Below are 20,473 nucleotides of genomic sequence, written 5' to 3' on the forward strand. Positions count from 1 at the left end.
ATACCAAAGGTATCTTCCAACAGCAGGTTGGACCCATTCTCCACATAACTGAGAGTGAGCGCTCTGCCAAGGAACAACAGTACCGTAGACTCCCAACAAAGGCCGAGAACATAAGCGGCAGCGAGCTCGATGGCAATGCGTAAGCTGATGAGATGCGGCTGCTTAGCAGTCCCTTCAAGGACTATGCAGCACCCGAGCACAGCACTGCCCCTGATGTTGGGGGGGTGCAGGGGGAGAGACAGCTCCAGTGACAGAGAGCACTGGACATGACCCGGCTGGTTCTGGCCCCCCCTCCTCCTATCCACCATCAGGCAGCTGCCAGGCATTTAGGTAGCTTCTGAACTCCAACACAAGCATTTCAAAAAGGCTGACTAGGGATCTCTCCTCTAGCTGGTAGCAGGTGTCGATCCCAAGGGAACACAGTACATCCAAACAAACGCAATTATTTTTGTTCCTGGATGTCTTGCACTGGTTCCCCTCAGTGTGTGGGTGTCAGTGCTGGAAGCACCTGGTGAAAGCCCAAGGGTCTTTTCTCCGTGCAGGAGACTTTCTTAGCACATCCCTGCCCCAGCCACCCTCCCCATGTTTTGCAGCGACAACTGAACAGAGCACAGGAATCAAGTGCAAGGGACTATTTTCTTTTTATGGGAAAAAAAAACCCAAAACAAACGAACAAACAAACAAACAAACACACAAACAAAAAAACCAAAAAAAAAAGCACAACAACAAATGCTATACTGAAAGAATACTCTGGTTTTGCACTGGCCTTTCCAGTTCGAGTGATCTTATCACCGTGCACTGTGCTGCCTCATGCACGCCTCCTCCAACCTCACCTTCTTCTGCAGAACCCCTGACGTGATCCCAGCAGCCTTCTAGCCACATGCTACTCAAGGCTCCCTAACAGAGTGGGTCCAGCTGCCACTATGGATCAGTGAAGACTTATTTTTCAGTGCTGCCACTGATCCGGTCCCATACCAGCATTCTACTGCACAGTGGTTTGGCAAATGTATTTAACTTTTGTCAAGAGGCAAAAGCTACAATGAGAAGAGGGACTGTGGTTTGCCTTCTCTCCCATGCAGTTTGTTCCTGTGGAGTTCACGCTAGTTTTGTCAAGTCTTTTGCTCTTTCCCTTCGGCACTGTCCAGGTTAAGACTTTTGAGCCAGTAAGGTTGTTAATTTAATCTTCCCATCCATAGAGGCGGTGAGGCAGGTCCCGCAGTCCATGGCCGTGCTCCAGTCCACTGTGACAACGGGAGCTCTGTGTCCTCCCAGGGAAAGGCAGCTCTCCAGAACCTTTTCCTCACCGTTCAACTAAAAGAAGGAAAGCATAAGATTTTAAGGACGCAAGTGTCTGCAGTGGGGGCAGTGCGCCCACAGGAGAAGCCAAAGCCTGCTACAGACTCCATATCCCCATCAGCATACATAATTAAGTGGAAAAATCAGAGAGACGTCGAGATGTACGTAGCACGCATGAGGAAGCAAACTTCCAGTCTCACAACAGAAGCACACAGTCTCAAGCAGCTCAGCTTCTGCTATCAGCTGAGCTGCAGTAATTGAACGGGGCAGGCTAAAAGCACACGCTGATGAAGAGCACATAAGCCTAAGCTATAGCTCATGTTAGTGCGGGTGCTCTGAACGCCCCAGAGGCAAAGTAAAAGTTCCATCTAATCTGCCTTGCAATGGCTTATACTGATGGGTGCTGACTCAAGAGGAGGCAGGCAAGGGGCATGCGATCAGTAACCGCCTGTTGCTGCAGCACAGAAATTTGGGTACTTGGAACCATTCAGCCTCACTCTTCGTTTCACTTCAGTACACAGTAAGAGGAGAGAATCAGGCTGGGACTAACATATAGCATCAGCAAGCACACAAGGCAGGTTAAAGACAAGCATCAGTCAACAATCACACATTTTGCATTGAACTGGCATGCATCAATATATTAAAAAAAAAAAAAAAACAAATTAAAACTTTGTCCCAGGCACTTGGGTACTAAGGAAAACTGCTGCAGCTAAGCTTTAAGAACACAGAGCACACATACTCTAGCTACATACAGAGGGCCAAACGCTTACAGAGGGTTCAAACACTTGCTAAGCACACCACACACTGCTAAAACGCACGCTGTATGAAACTGAGCAGCAACTTGCACAGAGCACGGACGGGTAGGTGCTGCTCGAGAACTTCAGCAGCTGCTGTTGCAGCCTTGTAACAAGAGCTTGTCTGGATGTGTAAGAGTACTCCCCGTCACTTCTCAGACTTACCTTAAAAATGACTCCCCCAGTAGAAGAACACGTCAACATATAGTTGCCCTCAGAGTCAAAAGCAAAAAGCCTCCCTCGTGGGAACTGGACTTGCTTGTAGCCACTGTACCCGGACAGAACAAAAGGACCCGTAGCTTCGCTGGGAAGATCGTACTCAGACACCTTCAAGCCACTTTTGTGAATATTCCACTGAATAAACTAGAATGACAAAAAGAGATGACAAAAGCCCATAGTTTAATGGACTGGGATGAAAGTGGAGAGGCCATTTGTGGTTTTTAAGCAAACTGGCTATTCCTCACAAACAGGGGATGGCATTTGGACATCTATGTCTAAGTGGGTATATTTATAAAACACAGGCTGAAAAAGCTGTAAGAGTGCCTACTATCCAGGCAAACACAGGCTCTACCTTCCACAAGCACCGCTGCCTATGTGTCCTTCCACGTTGCATGCAGGATCCTGGTGGGAATTCACTTAACTGTCATCAGCCAAGGACCCACACCTTTAGGCAGTCTCCCTCCCAGAGCCACACCTCTACTGCTGAAGACTGGAACCACAGAAATTGAAGCCTTTGTTATAAGCAACAGGGAGCTGCTGACAAGGAAATTTATGCAAAGTGGTCAAGGATCCGGTCCCTGGTGAATCCCAGATCTCAAACGTGGTGATCTCAGGGGCATGGAAAGGTCATCTTCACATTCCACAGGATTCCATAGGAAGGGGATGTCGCCAACAGTAGGATTTGCAGACAAGGTCCAAGACAGCTCCAGCTGTTAATATGCTTTCCAGCCGCTCTCTCTGCAGACTGTATGCAGCAGGGTGGTGCTGCACAGCTAAAATTACAGTTAGCAGCCCAGAGATCCTCCAGATTCTGAGGGTATTTTTACTGCTATCCCCACCATATGGAGAAGACTCCTGAAGGGATCTCACTGCCAGCTGACCAGTAGAAGGTCACCCAGAGCCTACCTTGCCATCCTCGCCTATGCTGTAGACTGTGTTCTCATCATAGCTGAACTCAACGGAGTAGACTTCCCCATCGTGTGCCTTCCAGCTCATGGCGCACTCGTGCTGCTGCATATCTGAGGGAAGAACCAGTACTGAACACTCCTCATAGACGCACAGAACTGAGGTAAAGACAGAGAGGCCCTTTACATTCATAAGGTCTCTGTCCCAGCCCTCTAAATCAGCCTGGGGGAGCCCAATCCAATGCCTGTGCTTATTCTCCAGCATGTGGCTTTTACGCTGGCCACAAAAATCATCGCTTCTAACTAGTCACCTCTTCCTCCAGCTTTATAGGGCTGCTCACATGCTCACTGTCAGCTGCAGACATTCGGCATCCAAGCCCCACTGCCACCTTTCTTCTTCTCCTCCCCTTGCTATCCTGTCCACCCTGACAGCTGCTGCCAGTTCTGCCCTCCCACAGACGTGGGACTGCAGCCTCCAGCTCAGCACCCGGGCCAGAAGCAGATCCCTCATTCTCAGAAGAGGGAGGCCCAAACTGCCTTTATCACAAGGACAGGCTGAAGAGGACAAAACCTGAGAAACAGAAATTGCTTAAGGAAGGAGGACTGAAGTGAAGCCCTTGCCTTCAACTGGAAGGTCACACATTAATTCCTTTCCTCAAGACTCAGCCTCTGGCAGTAGTACTGCTATATGGCACAGCCAAGACCACATGGCTCAGAGGCAAGTTAACTCTGCTCCTCAGCAGGAAGGAAACAACAAATCCAGCAGCACTACCAGGGTCACCAGCCAATGTGCCCCAGAGAAAGTTTATGTCAATTGACTCCTGATAGCTATTGTGGAGGACAGATAAGAGCTTCCACCTTGGTGTTCAGGCATGTCTCACTGCTGCCTCGCTGCTGGCAGAAGAAAGGTGCTAGGAGCAGCCACCTGGGGACACTGAGGGGCCACCTCACTGCCCAATTTCATAGAATCATAGAATCGTTTAGGTTGGAAAAGATCATCACGTCCAACCATAAACCCAACACTGCCAAGCCCACCCCTGAACCGTGTCCCCGAGCGCCACGTCTACGCGCCTTCTAAATACCTCCAGGGATGGTGACTCAACCGCTTCCCTGGGCAGCCTGTTCCAGGGCTTGATAACCCTTCCAGCGAAGACATTTTTCCTAATATCCAATCTAAACCTCCCCTGGTGCAACTTCAGGCCCTTTCCCCTTGTCCTGTCGCTTGCTACTTGGGAAAAGAGCCCGACACCCCCCCCCCGCTACAACCTCGTTTCAGGCAGTTGCAGGGAGCGATAAGGTCTCCTCCCAAAAGCCTCCTTTCCTCCAGGCTAAACAGCCCCAGTTCCCTCAGCCGCTCCTCACAGGGCCTGTTCTCTAGACCCTTCAGCAGCTGCGTTGCTCTTCTTTGAATGCGCTCCAGCACCTCAAGGTTGGCCTTGGAGTGAGTGAGGGGCCCACAACTGACCACAGTATCTGAGGTGCGGCCCCAGCAGTGCCAAGTCCAAACGCACAATCACGTCCCTTGGCCTGATGGCCACGCCATTTCTGATACAAGCCAGGACGCTACTGGCCGCCTTGGCCACCTGGGCACACTGCTGGTCATATTCGACCGGCTGCCGACCAACACCCGCAGGTCCTTTTCTGCCGTACCAAAGAGACGAACAATCCCATCTGCAGCCCCGGTGACCAGCAGGTTGCCGTTGTGGTTGAAGGCTGTGCAGTTAATAGCAATGGGCTCAGGCTCCAGGGAGAACTGCAGCTGGAAGGGAAAGTCTGCATTAATGCTGAGAAACGGAGCTGGGGGTGCCGAGAAGTTGATCTCCAAGGGAGGGAGGGAAGACGGTATTTAGTAGCAAGAACTCCTCCAGTTTGGAGCCCTACACCTCTTGTGACTACAGGCTTCAAGGTTGGCAGCTGCATTTTACTATGACACTAACCCAACAATTCACCTCAGCCAAGCCACAGCTTTCTTGGCCATGGCCTCAAGGCTGGAAAACCAGCTTCTGGCAGGCATTAGCTTGAGTATGTTGCTTTTTCCTACATGTCAGGGACAGCATTTCTTAAGGGCAAAGGTGAGGGATGGGATGAGATTCCCTGTCAGAGTCTGACCCATCTAAGTCAAAACAATGGAGAAGATGACATGAGATGAAACCTCTGAAGGAAGCACTTCACTTAAAAACAGGGAGGGCAGGGGAAATAGCAAAGAAAACCCTTCAGTATAGCTCAACCAGAGAAAGCCTGAGCAAAGCATCATTCAGTCCTCTTGGGACATTTCCAGTCACAAACTGTGCAGGCAGGATAGAAACAAGGCTATGGACTATTTTGAGGAATCCCTCAAAAAAAACAATACACCACAAAACAAAAAAAAAAACCACCCAAACCCAGCAGCTACTTACATTATTCATTTTTATCCTGCATGTGATAGAGGGGAAAGGAGGAAGGGGGGAAAAAGAAAGTCAGCATAATTTAGAAAGAGAGCTCCTACACACTGAAAGAGAAGACACTCATTCTCAGCAAGCAGACTGAGAAAGAAAAGAAACTCAGCAAGTACCTGCTGCTTCATTGTTTTAGTGTCCCACAGCAGCAGCTTCCCAGGAACTTGGTTCATGCTTTTGCCCCCAGAGCTGACTGCTGAGAAGCCCATGTGGGAGATGGGGCTTTGGGCTGCCGCAGAACAGACAAAGGAGGCACCACTTGGGCTGCAGGCAAGCGAGAGGATCCTGAAACACAGCAAACACGATCCTGAATTGCCTCTCTCCAGCAGCTGCCTCAAACACAATACTTGCTTACGAGCTCTACCATTAAGACCCTGCAAGACAGGGTGCACTGTAAAAGAGGGCAGGATTCAAGTCCTTAGACGGATTTTGAGTGTCTCCCATTTAACTGAGCAGTTTTACACTGCTCAGACAGGGACTGCCCTCTGGACGAAGGCTAGATAGTCCTGCAGTTGCAGGAAAGCAGCAGGAACATTGAGACTTCACCTACCTTTTCATGGTCAAAACCAACAACATTTATATTTACATATAAAAATCACTATTCCAGAGTTACCTGGGCATGTCTTCATCAATGCTGATTTCACAGAGATTCTTCTTCGCTTCTGTGTCATAAAGACGAACCGTCCCAACCCCACTGCCAAGCAATAGCTTGAAACCAGCAAGGAGGAGATGGAAGAAGTGTGAGTGAGGAGTACAATGACGCTGTCCAACAACCATCAAGACACAGAGTAAATTTTTTTCTACTTATGCATTTGGATTAAACGTCACTCCATTAGGGTACATCCTGTCTTTCTCTACGTATCATGCTGAGAAGGACTACCCCAGAGCCACAGAAGTCAAAGCACTGCTTTCCAGTGAGAAGATCTGATAGGCACCAACATAGAGTAAAAGCCACTTTCTAGAGTATGGCTCAACATTATCAGATGCAAAACCTATGTGCAGTCTCATTATCTAGGGGAGCAAGGAAAGAGTAACAGAATTAACCATCTAAGTTTAAGAGAAAACCAAGTAGAAGCCACCTCCTTTCATCCAGGGCAGAATGAAATTCAGAAGGGCTCACACATGCTTTATCAGTGGTGCTACAATTTAGATCTAAAGTAAAACCATGGAGGGATGCATTATCCAAGAAAATTAAGCAAGCCAGATCCTTCTCTCTTCAGAGCCTGATTTGCTGCTGAATCCCCATATATTTCAGAAAGAAGAATATTTCTTTCAGCAAGCAGGAAATAAACTCTACAAAGCAGAAGAAACATCAGAACAACTACATAGACAACCTCCTTTCTAAGAGCAAAGAGACAAGCTGTAGCACCAGCTCTTCACAGGTGGCATTCTGGGGTTAGCAGCAACACATTGTCAGCACCAGAATGTGAGGAATATTCCCTCAGTTCCAGGCCTGCCTTCTCACACAGCCCTCTCTGTTCACCAAGGGAGGGCATGAAACACTAGCAACAGTTCTAGGACTCAGAAGAATGCATATAATTTAAGGCTCCTCTCTAGTAACAGAACTAGAGGAAAAGTACTATAGGAAGCACTTAAACTGTCATGGTATTTAAACAATCCCCGAGCTCCTTGTGCACACACCAACCCCCAAGTCAATAAGGCACCAGTATAAAACTGGCCATGGAGCCCTTTTCACACCTGCGCAAGTAGAATGCCAACACCACACCCCTGCTCTCCCCTCTCTGCTTCTGGCTCAGGGTGTGAGTAAAGCTTCACAGCTCCCTGTTGCAGGGTTCCCATGGGCTGTTGTACCTGGTTGCCTCTGCCTGCCTTTACAAGTGGCTGCCTGCTCTGCCTGAAGACAGGCACTTCTCTTAAAGGGGCTACTTCTATCCTGCAGCTGTACCCACACTGTAGCCTGGGAACCTCCCTCTCAGGGCAACCAGTGGTGGTTCACCTACTGCAAGGTGGAATTCCTTGCTCAATACACAGAGCACAATCCCCACTCTAGTTTTTCTTAGACCCTACAGGCTTCAGGTCCCCATGTGCCACTGAAGTAGAAACTAACTTTTGCCCTGATCTTATCCACAATGCATCTGTCTAGAATTTAATGTGCAACACATAGCAACACAGCCCCAAATCATCTGCTGTGACTCTCAAGCCTCCACACGCAGACTACTCACCAGCCGATCACGCTTGGTCGCCCATTCCAGAGACAGCAACGGAGATTTGGAAATGGATGAAGCTGTAGTTTGCATTATGGGGTTAAAAGACCAGACTTTGATGACCCCGTCCACATCCAAGCTGGCCACCCTCCGTCCAGAACAATCAACCCTATGTGCAGAAGGAAACTGATTGGATATTTTTCTCCCTAAAGTTCTCAGATGCCAGTAGATACCTCAGTAATCCTTCCCGTCCTGGCCACACACCAATTCCTTCTGCAGGAATCAGAACTTCCTTGCACCACTTCCTGTTCAGTCCACAATAACTGGCACAGTGAAGCACACCAAGCTCCACATGCAAAGCATAGTGCCCTTAAGCAATATCATCCTGCTTTCCCAGAGACTTTCTTCCTGGCTGGCTTCTCCCAATCACAAAAATCTCCACCGATTCTCACTGCATAAACTACAGGCTATTTTCAGTTTCAGTCACACCAACTCAACTGCCCTACAACCGAGAGTACATGCACAATGTGCTGGACAGAACAGAGGCTGGGAGAAAGACGCCAGACACTGCTGGTCCTCTACAGCAGCTTGTACGAGAAAGCTGTCTTCTACCAGTCCACTACCTGCAGTACATGATGGATGAATGGTGCTCCCCATACTCCTCCTGGCTCAGGACAATGAAAGGCTGCTCCTGCCGGACCCCCACGGCCTCTGCACTGCTGACAGGCATTTTGGTTGAAGTCTCTGTTTGCTCAGCACGCAGCTCTGAGCACAGCTCTGTCTCAGCTGTGCTAATATCTGTTTTCTTCTCAGCACTTTGGCCCTGAAGGAAGAAATCCTATGTGAAATACAAGGAAGCACAGGCTCCAGATCAAGCTCTTCAGCCACCCCAGCCGGCTGGGAGAAAAAAACCAAGAAGCTGCACTGAAAGAGAAGCATTGTCAGTTCAACACCCCTCCTACCAGGGACCTTTCTGAGAACAAGGATAGTGTGTTGCACAATTGCACCATTTAATATGGCCTCCTTGGTTGTAGAGTCCCTTATATCCCCCTTCCATGTGCCCAGCCATACACTTTCCTGTATTAATTAAAGGAACCACAACATCTGTTTGGCATACCTCCGCTGATATCAGAGGCCCATTTTGATGCCATTAGAGCACAGTGTCACAAGCAAATCAACATATTTCAAGGAATTCTTGCATTCAGCAATGTAAGTTAAGTCTGTGTAATATGCAGTTCAGTAAACCTGGACAAAATCTCTTGTTGGATGGTGAGCCCCAGTGGATGGATTATCTTTGTCTGCCAGAGATTTAGTCTGTGCGCAATGGGGCAACCACGGCAGCCAACTGACTGATGACAATGGTAAAGTCGACATGAGCCCAAAAGCTTAAAACCCCATTTTACAAGGCAGACAGAACAAATGGAGTTCTAGGAGGTCAAGGTATCTGAATGAGACAAGATCTGCACTGCAGCATGCAGAAGTGTTTGAAAGCAGCTTAGTCTTCCCTTGCCACCAGAAACTGAACAAGAAGCAGATACAGCACATAAGCCAGTAAAACATCTGCAAGCATTCCCTTGCTAAACCATCCTCTGAAGATGAAATGCCCCACAATGGTATTGGTATTGATGGTTTTGAATCCCTGTTCCCTAACACACCCTTGCCTTATTTACAGTAGCTTCACATCTTAAGCAATGGGTCAAGCACTGCATAATCAAATAATCTGAAATCACAAAGCTGGAAAAGATTGGGAAATAAATCCAAGAATGCCTCTCTCTCTGTTAGCTAGTGTGGGGAGATAACAACCAATGAATGACACTCGTGTGAAAGAAACAGTGCTGCCTTTCAGTTTCCTTTTTGCTCACATGCATTGAGAAAAAAAAAGTTCTCTCATAGCCTTGAATGCTCAGTCATGGAATAACATCTCCTCCCTAAAGCAGCGCTCCCCAACACAGAACAGCCACAAATACAGGCCAATAAGCAACAGTCCCTCAGCACTGTCTCTCCCCCGAGGCAGAGTGTCTCATACAGCCAAAATAAACACGGCTGAGATGCTGCCATCATTCTTTTTGCGCTCGGTATCCTTTGACCACATGGCTGCTGAAAGCCAGACAACAGACAGGTGAACAGGTGAACCTTCAGCAGTTAAAATCCAGAATACAGTTTTATCATTTCATTAGACTAGAAAGCAGGGCACGCCCCCAGGCAAAACTGCAACATACAGTGTAAAAATCTCCAAAAAGCAAAGATTGCTACAAAGGGTATTTCCACTCCTACCCAGGAAAACTTTCTATCAATTTTTATCTGTCCCACACAGAGCCTGTACAAACCAGCATAAGAACCCACAGGAGAGAACTCACTTGGGCAGGATGGGTGAGCGAAGCCCATTGCCACTAAGGAATGGGGTTTATAACAAGGTACTTTGAATATAACCATTAAGGTGGAGGAAACATATCCTCCCCAAGACCAGGCTGTTGAAAAGATCATGACAAAAGACAACTCTTCTTCCATTTGAAATGTCAATACTGATTCCCTTCCAGGGACACAGAAATAAACCGAGTGTGGAAGGAGTTGATTAACCACAGAGATTAACCTTTGATACAGTTAGAGATGAGTAGCAATTCAGAAGCTTAACAGGAACACTTGCACTTGTTTTACCACCTAGCACAACAAACTACAGAAACACCAGCCCTCCACTTCGCAGCCTTGCAGTGTTGCCTGGTACCTGAAAGGTCCCTTTCGACAGCAGTTCCTTCCTTTCCTTCCCATGCTCTTGCAAGCGCTTCTGCCGCTGCTGCAGGGAACTTGACTCGCCTGCTACTAACCCACTCAAGTGGCTCTTCCCGTCCTTACAGCTCACTGTTCCTTCTTTTCCTTTGGCACTCTGGAAGGCAGAGGAATTATTTGGCAAAGTTACGCTTGTGCTAGGCTGCAGAACAAGGAGCAAAAGAGGAGGCAAAGAAACCAAGCACCTGCAAAGGGCTTCGCAAGCCCCCAGACAACAGCAGCTGCTCTTGTGCTGCATTCACACCCAGCATACACTTGCAAGGAAGGAAAGGACATCTTTTTTACAGGTGGAAGCAAAAGCTTGGAGCAGTGCTGTGCTGCAAGTTAACTCCTTGGATACTGAGCACCTTTCAACTAACACAGTTGAGAATTACCTGGTGATTTGTTGGTTCTTTCTTCCCTAGCAGCATACTGCCAGTCTGCGTTGGAGATGCCCCACTTGGATGGGGTGGTCTGGAAGGGCCCTTTTTACTTTGAGAAAGAAAAGAGGACAGAAAGCCTCCCCGGGACTGAAGAGAATGTGTAGTACTCCTCTGGCTGCAGGTCATATCACTAATTAAAAAAAACCAAAAAACAAAAACCACCACCAAACAGAACATGAAAGTATAGCCAGACAACCTGATCAAAGACCGCCCAACAAGCGAAGTGCTGGCTGTTTGAACCACTGGAGGACACATGTTCCTTTCCAAGCCGATGGACCACTGTACATTAAAAAAAAAAGTTTTAAAACATCCTGTTAGTGCCTGGGGCAGATCATTATAATGACTGTAACCAAAGGTCACTTCTCAGTGATGCCACTGAGACAGTGGGCTCAACTGTTGCTGAATCCCCTGTAGGGCCACCTCCAACTCCTTCCACTCCATCTGGTTAGTTTAGAAAGACCCTAAGGGAAAGGCAGGGGAATCCAGATTTCCAAAGAACCTATTCAGCTGGGATTCCCAATTCAAGGCATAAAGCAGATCCACTTCGAGAGGCATTCAGTATCCAGAGTTTCACTGAACACCCTTAGTTACTCAGCAAGTCACGTTCAGCAATTTTAAAGCGCAGGCCCTCAATTTCTCAAAAACCAGATCCAAAGAAAATAAGAAAGTTTAGGTCCATTTCTATGATTACACACACCTCCCTTCTCACCCCACAATGTCAAGAGCAGCAGCTGCTTCCCAGAACATAACTGTCTGACCTCACTCTGCTACAGCTTCCTCAGAGCACAGCAGCACCCAGGGGAAGGGGAATACAATCATCTGCACTGTGCCTATCCTCTCTTATAGGAAGGAACTGTTCTACTAAAGTTGGGCTTTGGGTTGAGCAGAGACATGGAAAAAGCAACCATAACTGGCCCCCAGACTAAGAGACAAGTTGCACACACAAGAAATGCCACTTCTAAGGCAAGTTCTTCTAATACAAATGGACAAAAATTACTATGGGAACAAATTATCCCATCCCTCATGTCACTCTCCCCCATGTGTGCAGATGAACATCAGGGCTTTCCACACAGAGTAGTTAAAGAAAAACAAACCAAAACAAACAAACAAAAAAAACCCTCAAATTAAACTCTGTAGCCTGTCCCATGCAGAGATTGCAGAGCAGTTCTCAAGATAGCTCACCAGACACTGAAGTCTATTTAATCAGACAACTTTTAGACTAAAACAAAGACTCTGTGTGTGGTCTCTGCTACAACTTCTATTTGTCATTGTCAGCAGGATAATTGGATCAATCCCCCTCCTGTCTGAATAGACATGAAAAAAGCACATGAGAAAGTCAAAGGCCCAGCAGTGTTATTAATACCCTGTGGCTAAGCTACTTTTGCTTTCAGATCCTTTTAGAGCAAGAAAAAAGACCCAAAACCTCAATAACACAATAAATTCAAGCACACAGACTTGCTTTGCATGACTGTGTACTGGGGGAAAAATAAGAGTTTAAATAACAATTAAACAAACTGTATCACTGTGTATGCTGCCTAATTTCCACAGATAAGAATACAATAGATGTAGCCATAAAACACACTAACTGCAGCAATTTTATGGGGAATTCTGTGCGTAACTGAGCCTTGCAGAAGAGAAACTCCTTTTCCCTTGACTTCGCAAGAGCAAGAAAGCATCTCTGCGTAACAATGACCCCTTTGGGTCATACAGTAACAGTGTCTACAAAACAACACAGGGCATTCACCTACTGCACCGCAGGCACTAAAGTAAATAGGAGTCAAGAGACAACCCACTTCAGTTGAGCAATATTGCAAGGTATTGTACTGCTACCAGTGCCCTGGCTGCCCAGAATACCTTGCTGCAATGCTGAGAGCAGAGCAGAATCACCTCCATGTGTGCTTGGGCTCTCACTGATTGGCAAAAATCTCTCTCCCAAATAGCAGGGGAGATGCCTGTCATGAATTCTGCCATTAAACCCACTTCGGTCACCAGAATTTCTGCCGGGATGTCTTTCTGCATTGATTCCCAGGGCAGGGAATAAGGAAATGACCCTCCAGCAGCCTCCCTGACCCAATAAAAGCAGCAGAGCCTGTCCCCAGCTCCTCCCCTGCAGGCACTCACAGCTCAGAGTCCCCTAGTCGATCCATGTTGGCCACGTATGCAGGCAACTTGTGATGCACAACTGCTTGTTCCACCTCCAGTTCCTCTTTCTTCAAGCGGGAGGATTCAGCCTGCAAAGCAAACAGCTACAACAAGAGAAGACAGCCAAGTAAACAGAGTGTCACAGAGATTCACCTCCTTCCCACTTGCTGTAGTTGTTTACTCCTTTTATTTCAACAGCCCTAGAAGGGTGGGGAGGGAAGAAAGTTGCTCTGACTGGCTGAGCATCACATTAGTCCAAGCAGTCAAAACAATCAGTACTTTACACACATGAAACTGGAGCCTACTTAAAACCCTTCACACCTCTCCTTGGGCTGTTGCTGTAGGAACATTAATGGTGCTGGGAAACTAGAGCCATCCAGGGCAGAGCTGATCAGGCACTCCATGCAGGCAGTTCAAGGCCAGGGCAATGCACGTGACTGGCAGTAGTGATGTACGGGCACTAAGCCTAGAAGGTAATCTTCTTCCCACAGCCAAGGGTTTGGTGAGCTGTCAGGGTGCACTGAGGCCAACGCCATCAGGTCACCCTGAAATCCAGTTCCACACCCTGCCCAGCTCCCTCCCAAGCATGACAGGGAGATTTATCTCCACATCAGGGAGAAAGACATTTTTCTTTTTCCCCCTTAGCAGAGAGGAACCTCAGGATGCAGCTTTCTGCGATGGATGTGGTTTATGCCTGTGACTCCTCTGCACATGAAGAGTTCCTCAGGCTTTTCTGCTTCTGTACATTTGTATTTCAGATATAATTCTTCTTTTTCCTTTTACCATAGTATTTAAGGAAAGAAATTACAAGAAGAAAAAGGAGCTTTAGAAATCCAGCTTGCTGTTCATGTATACGCATTGTTTCAACAGTGAAATCAGAATCACTACTTAATTTCAACTAGCATCAAATTCAATGTTTATTCACATCATTTTTTATTTAAACCTGTATTCTATAGGTGGCTGCTTCCTTTTCTGACCTGAGCAGTTCTCCAAAAAGGAAAGTCTATAGTTTTACCTCTGCCTATTTGCCAGAGAACACTTATCCAGTCTGTAAGTAATATCAATCAACATACCACAAACAAAAAACAGCTTTAATTTGACTAAAAGTACAGAACACAAAATTGAAGGAAATAAAAAAGCTCTACTTCAAAACATACCTTATCCTGCTGTCCCTATTCACTGACCATTTTTGCAGAACCCTCTTGTCAAAGTTTGCCTGATCCAGTGACTCCATACAGTACACAGTGACAAACCTCGCTTTTCTTTTGCAAAAAAGCCTCCTTTTTGAAATCAATTATTCTATTTTACTTCAACATTTTTAGGACAAACGAACAGTGTTGATCAGCTACCAAAACAGCTGAAACAGGAAGCACAACATACAACATAATGTTTTGTAATACAAGAGGCAAAGCACAAAACTCACTTTACTGAAGTATTCATACAGAACGAGCTTTTACTTGATATGTTTGAGGAAGTGAAACTAAAGTCCTGCTTACATGAATAAGGCTTCCCACTTGTATGTGATCATCCACATGTGATCTGTAGTTTAGAAAGTTCTTAAACTGTAGATTTCCAAAATCTCTCCTAACAGCAAATTATACTGGGAAAGGACTGACCTGTATTACATACTCTTACACCCTCTCTCTAAGCATCTGCTGACGATACCATCAAAAACAAGACATGGAGCTGGGCGACATTTTGTCTGAACCGGTCAGCCCTTCTTATGGTTTACTGTAAGGTCTAGAATTGGGAAACAGACATTCACAACATTTCCATTAGTTGATCTAAATTGCTTTAAGTGCACTTCAACCATGGTGAAGCAGCCATTTCAGAAGTAATAGTTTCTGCCTCTTTGCCAGAAGTTATTGCCCGTTTCTGTTGCTCCATCAGCTAAAACCTGGAAGTGACTGAATACTATTCAGAAGTTTCCATGCAAAGTCAGCCATATGTGCCCTTAACCCACCACTAGTTTCAGCTTGTCTTGACTTTGCAGTGTAGCAGGAAAGCGGTTTGCACAGTATGCAGCCACCTGTCAGATAGTACAGGGAGAGAGACAGTCACCTCCAGCAGAGGGACAGTTAATACCCTAAACAGACATTTCACGATATGATCACAACCCTAAGTTTGCTGGAGACAGTTGAAAAGATAAACCAAAATAACAAAGGACTTACAGAAGAATCTGCCTTGGAATAATTGCACTGAACTGTACAGCTACAACCTTCTTGAATGGATGGAACGAATTTTACAAAACTCACAGCCTCACAGTCAGCAACTAAAGAGTGACTTCAGTTCTGACCTTATGCCGCAACAATTCGTTTTCTTCTTGTATGAGACTGCTCCTGAGACATTCAGCTTCAAAGTTCAAAATGACTGGAACTGGTGAGGAACGTTAAAGAAAACCAAGGCAAGAACTTGTGTGCACCTGGCTTAATTCTAAAAGCCCATACTCCATACCGGCCATTGGACTGTAAGACAGCAAAGCAAGAAATATGTGCAAAGCCAGAAGACTAGTAACAGCTTAGTTACCCAAGCCAACTTTGTACTTTACTGTTGCACAAACTATTTCATATAGGCTTTGCAAGGATTTTTAGATTCTTCCTTTTACATGTCAGAAGTGGAGGACAAGACAGGTTACATTACTGCATTAGCGTACACTGAAGAAACAGTTCAAGATGAGCTGTATTCCAGCTACAGTGTAAATCTGCCCATCAGCAAACACACAAGGTCAGAACTCCGTAGTGTGGGACAAAAGCTGTTATTTCTGCTAACATTGAATTACCCTATTACAGTGAGCTGTCACTAGACAATGTTGTAAACATATGTACCCAGAGAAGGGTCTAACAAGAGATGCTAGTTCAGTTATGGACTATGACCCAAGGTTGCATGCCTGTTTTGTACTAGGCCAAGCAAAAAGGAAAAGCGTTTCAGAACAAGATATGGACAAGATTTCTAGTCACTAGCATAGGGATGAGCTCAGCATTAGCAACAACCACAATTGCTTGTGCCCAGGGAATATAACATATCATCAGATAATTGAACAATAACTATTCCAACATCCTCTGGTAAACACCAACTTCCTACAAAGTCTTGGCTCTAAACAATCACCTGAAAGCAGCAATACTGCTGTAATTCTGTAATGCTATATCTTGGCACCACTGTTAATAGTAAGCATAACACCAGGGCAAGGGAGATTTAACTATTAGTTGCAAAAAAGGATATGCATGCACTGAAACAACACACTCAGGAAGTTGTGCAGAGACACAATAAATGTATCTGCCCACTGGCGTGAGAAATAGGTGGCGAAGGTGGGGTTGGAGTCTGGGGCAGGGAGGAAGGGCAGGACAAACCAATCCTTCCACTCCGCCTGGTTCTGGAGCTCAGAGGCCTGCTTGAGGAAAAACTCCTGCGCCTTGTCATTGCGGCCGGTCTGAAACACAGCAAGAAGAACAGGGCTCATGCTTCCATTAATGCCACCACATGGGTTCTAGGAATATTTGCTCTGTGTTATGAACACACTAACAACTACTTTTGCCACCCAACAGAGCAAGCGGTTAGAGTTAACAGATTTGTCGGGCAACAAAAGACTCTCAAATACGCTAAGAGATGCTCACAAATGCACTTGATCTGACCTTCTTTCTACTCACCAGTCTTGTTGAAAAGGCTCAGACAAATCAAACTAATCACTTACACTGATTTTCAGCTAAACCAGTGCAGTTTGTGCACTGACACAAGACATGAACATTCATATATAGGACCAAAGTGTACTTCAAATTACCCAAGTCTACAGCAGATGTAGGCTGAAAGGGTTTCCATCTGATACATTATTCAGAGGACAGACATGCCTCAGGGTAAGCACAGGGCAAAACAAAACATGAAAAAACACACTTCCAGAAACGTGCATTAGATTTCGACTTCTCCACCAACACCTGTCATTAAAGATTTTCAGTCAGGAAATGGAATCAAGGAGGAGACATGCTTCTAAGTCGTAAGAAATGAAACATGAATTCCTGACAGGTATTTGTCTATTCTGTTTGCCAAAGCCCACCCTGTGTAATATATTCCATTGACTTTCCTAGGGTTTCAACGAGATAATCTCTGCTCCATTTTAAGGTCATTATTTTCTGTTCTATTCAAAGCAAACAAAAAACATTCACTCATTTTCTCTCCCACATTACCTTGTATAGATTTGAAGCCCACTTCTCCCTTCTCCTATAAGCTAAAACTCAACTCCACCAACTTCAAGTCACTTTTTTTCCTTCTGCGCCCTCCAACTCCCTTGATGCTTTAAGAACTGGGGTGCCAGGAAGGATTGGCTGAGTGGAAAGAATACAGACAATCCTGCCCGTTGATCCCCAGTGCTGCAGTAAGGCCCTTCCCAGCACTGTTGCTGCCTGCTCAATTGTTCCTTATTCTGCATCGGAGCAGCTGACTACTCCTACCTACACACAGGTGCTTGGGGCTTTTTTCTGCCTGTTTCTTCCACCTATGAAGATTGCTTTGAGCATTGTTCTTCTCCTCCTCTGTTCCCATGGCAATGCCCCACGAAGAGGTGTTTACAAACCTTGTGAGCTCTCCCAGTATCCAAGTTATTAACAGAGGCTGAGCAGGACTGAGCTAGCAGTACAGCCATCCTGTCTGAGGGGGACGTGCCTTCATGTCTGAGTGCGAGTATCTTGCTCCCAGCTAACCGTATTTCCCTCTCACCCGAGCTTCTCTATCCTGTTTACAAGCTTGTCATGTGAGTCTGCATCAAACTCCTTGCTACACTCCTGATACATGACACATGAACTGCTTGTCTCTTACACGCCAGACCTGTCAGAGGCTCACAAGAGTATTTTATTGCTCTGGTTTCAGAGACCAGGATCTTTTTAAAACAGAAGCCTAAAAATCAAACACTACCTGAACAGCATGGACGAGGTAGTATCGGAATAAGCTGGTTTTCAGCTTGTTCACTGTTGGCCGGTACACATCTTCCAAACGGCTGAAAAGGCGTCGGTCGAGATAACTCCAGTAATCCCGAAGGGCTGCCAGATCATAGCTCTGAACAAACTGCTGCAGCTGGTCCACTATCTTATCTACCTAAAGAGGGCAAAATGGGGAAGACTGCAGTCACATGAGGGCTCTTCCGGCACAAGAGACTTTCTGTAACTTAATGCTGAGAAGCTTTAACTGCACAAATAATATTACAATCCAGCACTTATGCATTAGCTATTTTCCTAATCCTGCAAACAGTCTGCATTTTGTATTAGCATTCTTCCACTCTGCAGCACCCTTCAAATAAAAAAAGAAACAAACATGAAAGAACATAGCCAAACAGATGTTGACAAAAAGATTACGTTTTGTTAAACACAGTTGGGGTTTTTTGCAAGTAAGCAAAACTTTCCACTTCTTTTAAAAGCCAGCTGATAATGAAGAAACAGGAATAATGTGATTAAACGTTGAAAACTCAAGTGCAGCACCTGGAAAATAGTATTATTTTTAGGCTAAAAGGAGAAAAACCTGTATTTAGCCAACAGAAAGAAGAAGAAAGATCCATTGTCCTGCAATCTTTGAAGTACCTTTATCTTTAATAATATCATCTACTAACAAGGCAGGCATAAAAGTTTGCAACAGAAATTTTTTTTGTCATTATGTCTCTCTGAAAATCATTTCTGCAATATGAATAAGGCAGAATGGTGGTGTGGGAATATATTTTTCATCCAGTGATTTCTGATGGCCGAGACAGGCACGAGGAAAAAAAAGAAGAAAAAAAATCTGCACCCTATACAAAATTCAACTACCAAAATTGTTTAATATGTGGTTTGCTCCCCCGTCATCAGTTAATATCTTAGGACATCATCCAGCCTCTACCTCTGCGGCTTCCTACAGATAAAGGAAACTGAAGTCTGTGACCCCAGCAGTCCCTTCTTGGACAATATAATTCCAATTAAATCAAGCATTTGCTGACCCCTAAGCATTAGCAAAGTGCTGGTGTTTGAAAAATAAAAGCAACATGCTTTTCGAATGATAAAGGCAGTGGTTGTACTGCCGGCTGAAGAAAAATTGTTCAAAACACTACATTCACTGCCCAGAACTGCTGCTACAGGAACACGGAGCTCGCAGACAGGACTGGAACCGTATTTTCGAGGCTGGCAAACTCTCCGCCGACTTCCACGCATCTCGCAAGCGAGCTGGTGCTTAAGACATCCCAAGGAGGGAGCGGAGCTGTAAAGCCGCTGGATACAAATGTCACGCCCGAGAGAAGATCCGGGCAAAGACCCGCCGCTGCCCGCTCCTACGCGCGTCTCCTCCGTTCACCCTCCCCACGGACCGAAGAATCCTCTGGTGATTCCCAGCTCGGACGTGGGGTCCGCGGACGGGCCGAGCAGACCGCCGCCCGGTGGGCGAGCCAGCGGGCAACTGCGGCCCCCGGCTGGGAAGCCAGGCGAGGGGATGGAGGCCTTGTCCCCCCGGCGTCTTCTCTCCCCGTTCCCCGCCGGGAGGCTGCGCGGACAGAACGGCGGCAGGGCCGGGCGGCGGCCCCCGCCACCGCCGCGCAGGGGGGTCCCGCCGGCGGCGCGGCGCGGCCGGGCCCCGCCGCCCAACCCAGCTGGCCGCCGCCGCCCGGTCCCGCTTCCCCTCACCGCAGCCCCCGGAGCTGAGGCGCGGAGGGCCGCCCGCGGCCTGCCCGGGGACCTACGTCCCGCCCGCGGGGGTACCCGCGCCCCGCCGGGAAAAGGGTGGGGGGACACGGGACAGGCGTCCGCCGCTCACCCGGAAACCCTTCTCCCGGTCCGCCTTGATCTCCGCGTCCAGCTGCTTCAGGGCGGCGGTGAAGCCGCGGAAGAGCAGATACTCCCGCACCAGCTCGTCCGTCCGCTCCGCCGCCGCCGCCATGGGGGAGCCGCCGGCTCACGCCCGCCCACGGGCGGGGAGCCCGGCCCCGAACGGAACGGCCCAGCACAGCGCCAGGAGGACTACAGCTCCCGGCGTGCCTTGCCGCGCCCGCCCAGCGCAAGGCACGCCGGGGCTTGTAGTCCCCGCCGTTGCACATGCGCACGGCCCGCCCGCCTTTTCCCGCCTCTTCCTTGCGCCCCCCCCCTCACACACACAGACACACACTACGCCTACAGCCCGCGTTTTTCCCGCTTCCTTATTGGCCGCTGCCGGGCGCCGGCTGCGTGCCGATTGGCCCTCCGCCACGTGCGGCTCGTGTTGCTGGGCGCGGGCGGGCAGAGGCGCGGAGGCGGCCATGGGAAGGGGGCCGGGCCGGGCATGGTGGGGTCGGTCGGTCGGTCGGTCGATCCCCCGGAGGCGTCTGGCGTGGGGCCC

The 20,473-nt window shown here is 47.5% G+C and overlaps 1 protein-coding gene across 5 annotated transcripts; it reads right to left on the bottom strand.

The window, feature by feature from the left end:
- Positions 1-870: 870 nt before the first annotated feature.
- WDR91 (WD repeat domain 91) lies at positions 871-20,096 on the bottom strand. 5 transcript variants are annotated; one of them, XM_030003211.2, is made up of 15 exons: positions 19,916-20,094; positions 18,062-18,241; positions 16,382-16,589; positions 15,459-15,541; positions 13,142-13,266; positions 10,973-11,150; positions 10,537-10,695; positions 8,438-8,637; positions 7,833-7,983; positions 6,263-6,357; positions 5,766-5,934; positions 4,865-4,973; positions 3,216-3,328; positions 2,256-2,453; positions 871-1,311 (listed from the first exon to the last, which is right to left on the bottom strand). In XM_030003211.2, the coding sequence occupies exons 1-15, from the start codon at positions 20,036-20,038 to the stop codon at positions 1,147-1,149; spliced, it is 2,256 nt and encodes a 751-aa protein (XP_029859071.1). In that variant the 5' UTR covers positions 20,039-20,094; the 3' UTR covers positions 871-1,146. The 5 variants fall into 5 exon arrangements, with proteins under 5 accessions (XP_029859071.1, XP_040976518.1, XP_029859072.1 ...); XM_041120584.1 differs by lacking the exon at positions 10,537-10,695 and having other exon boundaries at positions 19,916-20,095; XM_030003212.2 differs by lacking the exons at positions 15,459-15,541; positions 16,382-16,589 and having other exon boundaries at positions 19,916-20,093.
- Between the last annotated feature and the right edge of the window lie 377 nt (positions 20,097-20,473).

This window comes from Aquila chrysaetos, chromosome 26 (genome assembly GCF_900496995.4).
Source record: "Aquila chrysaetos chrysaetos chromosome 26, bAquChr1.4, whole genome shotgun sequence".
Lineage (NCBI taxonomy): Eukaryota > Metazoa > Chordata > Aves > Accipitriformes > Accipitridae > Aquila > Aquila chrysaetos.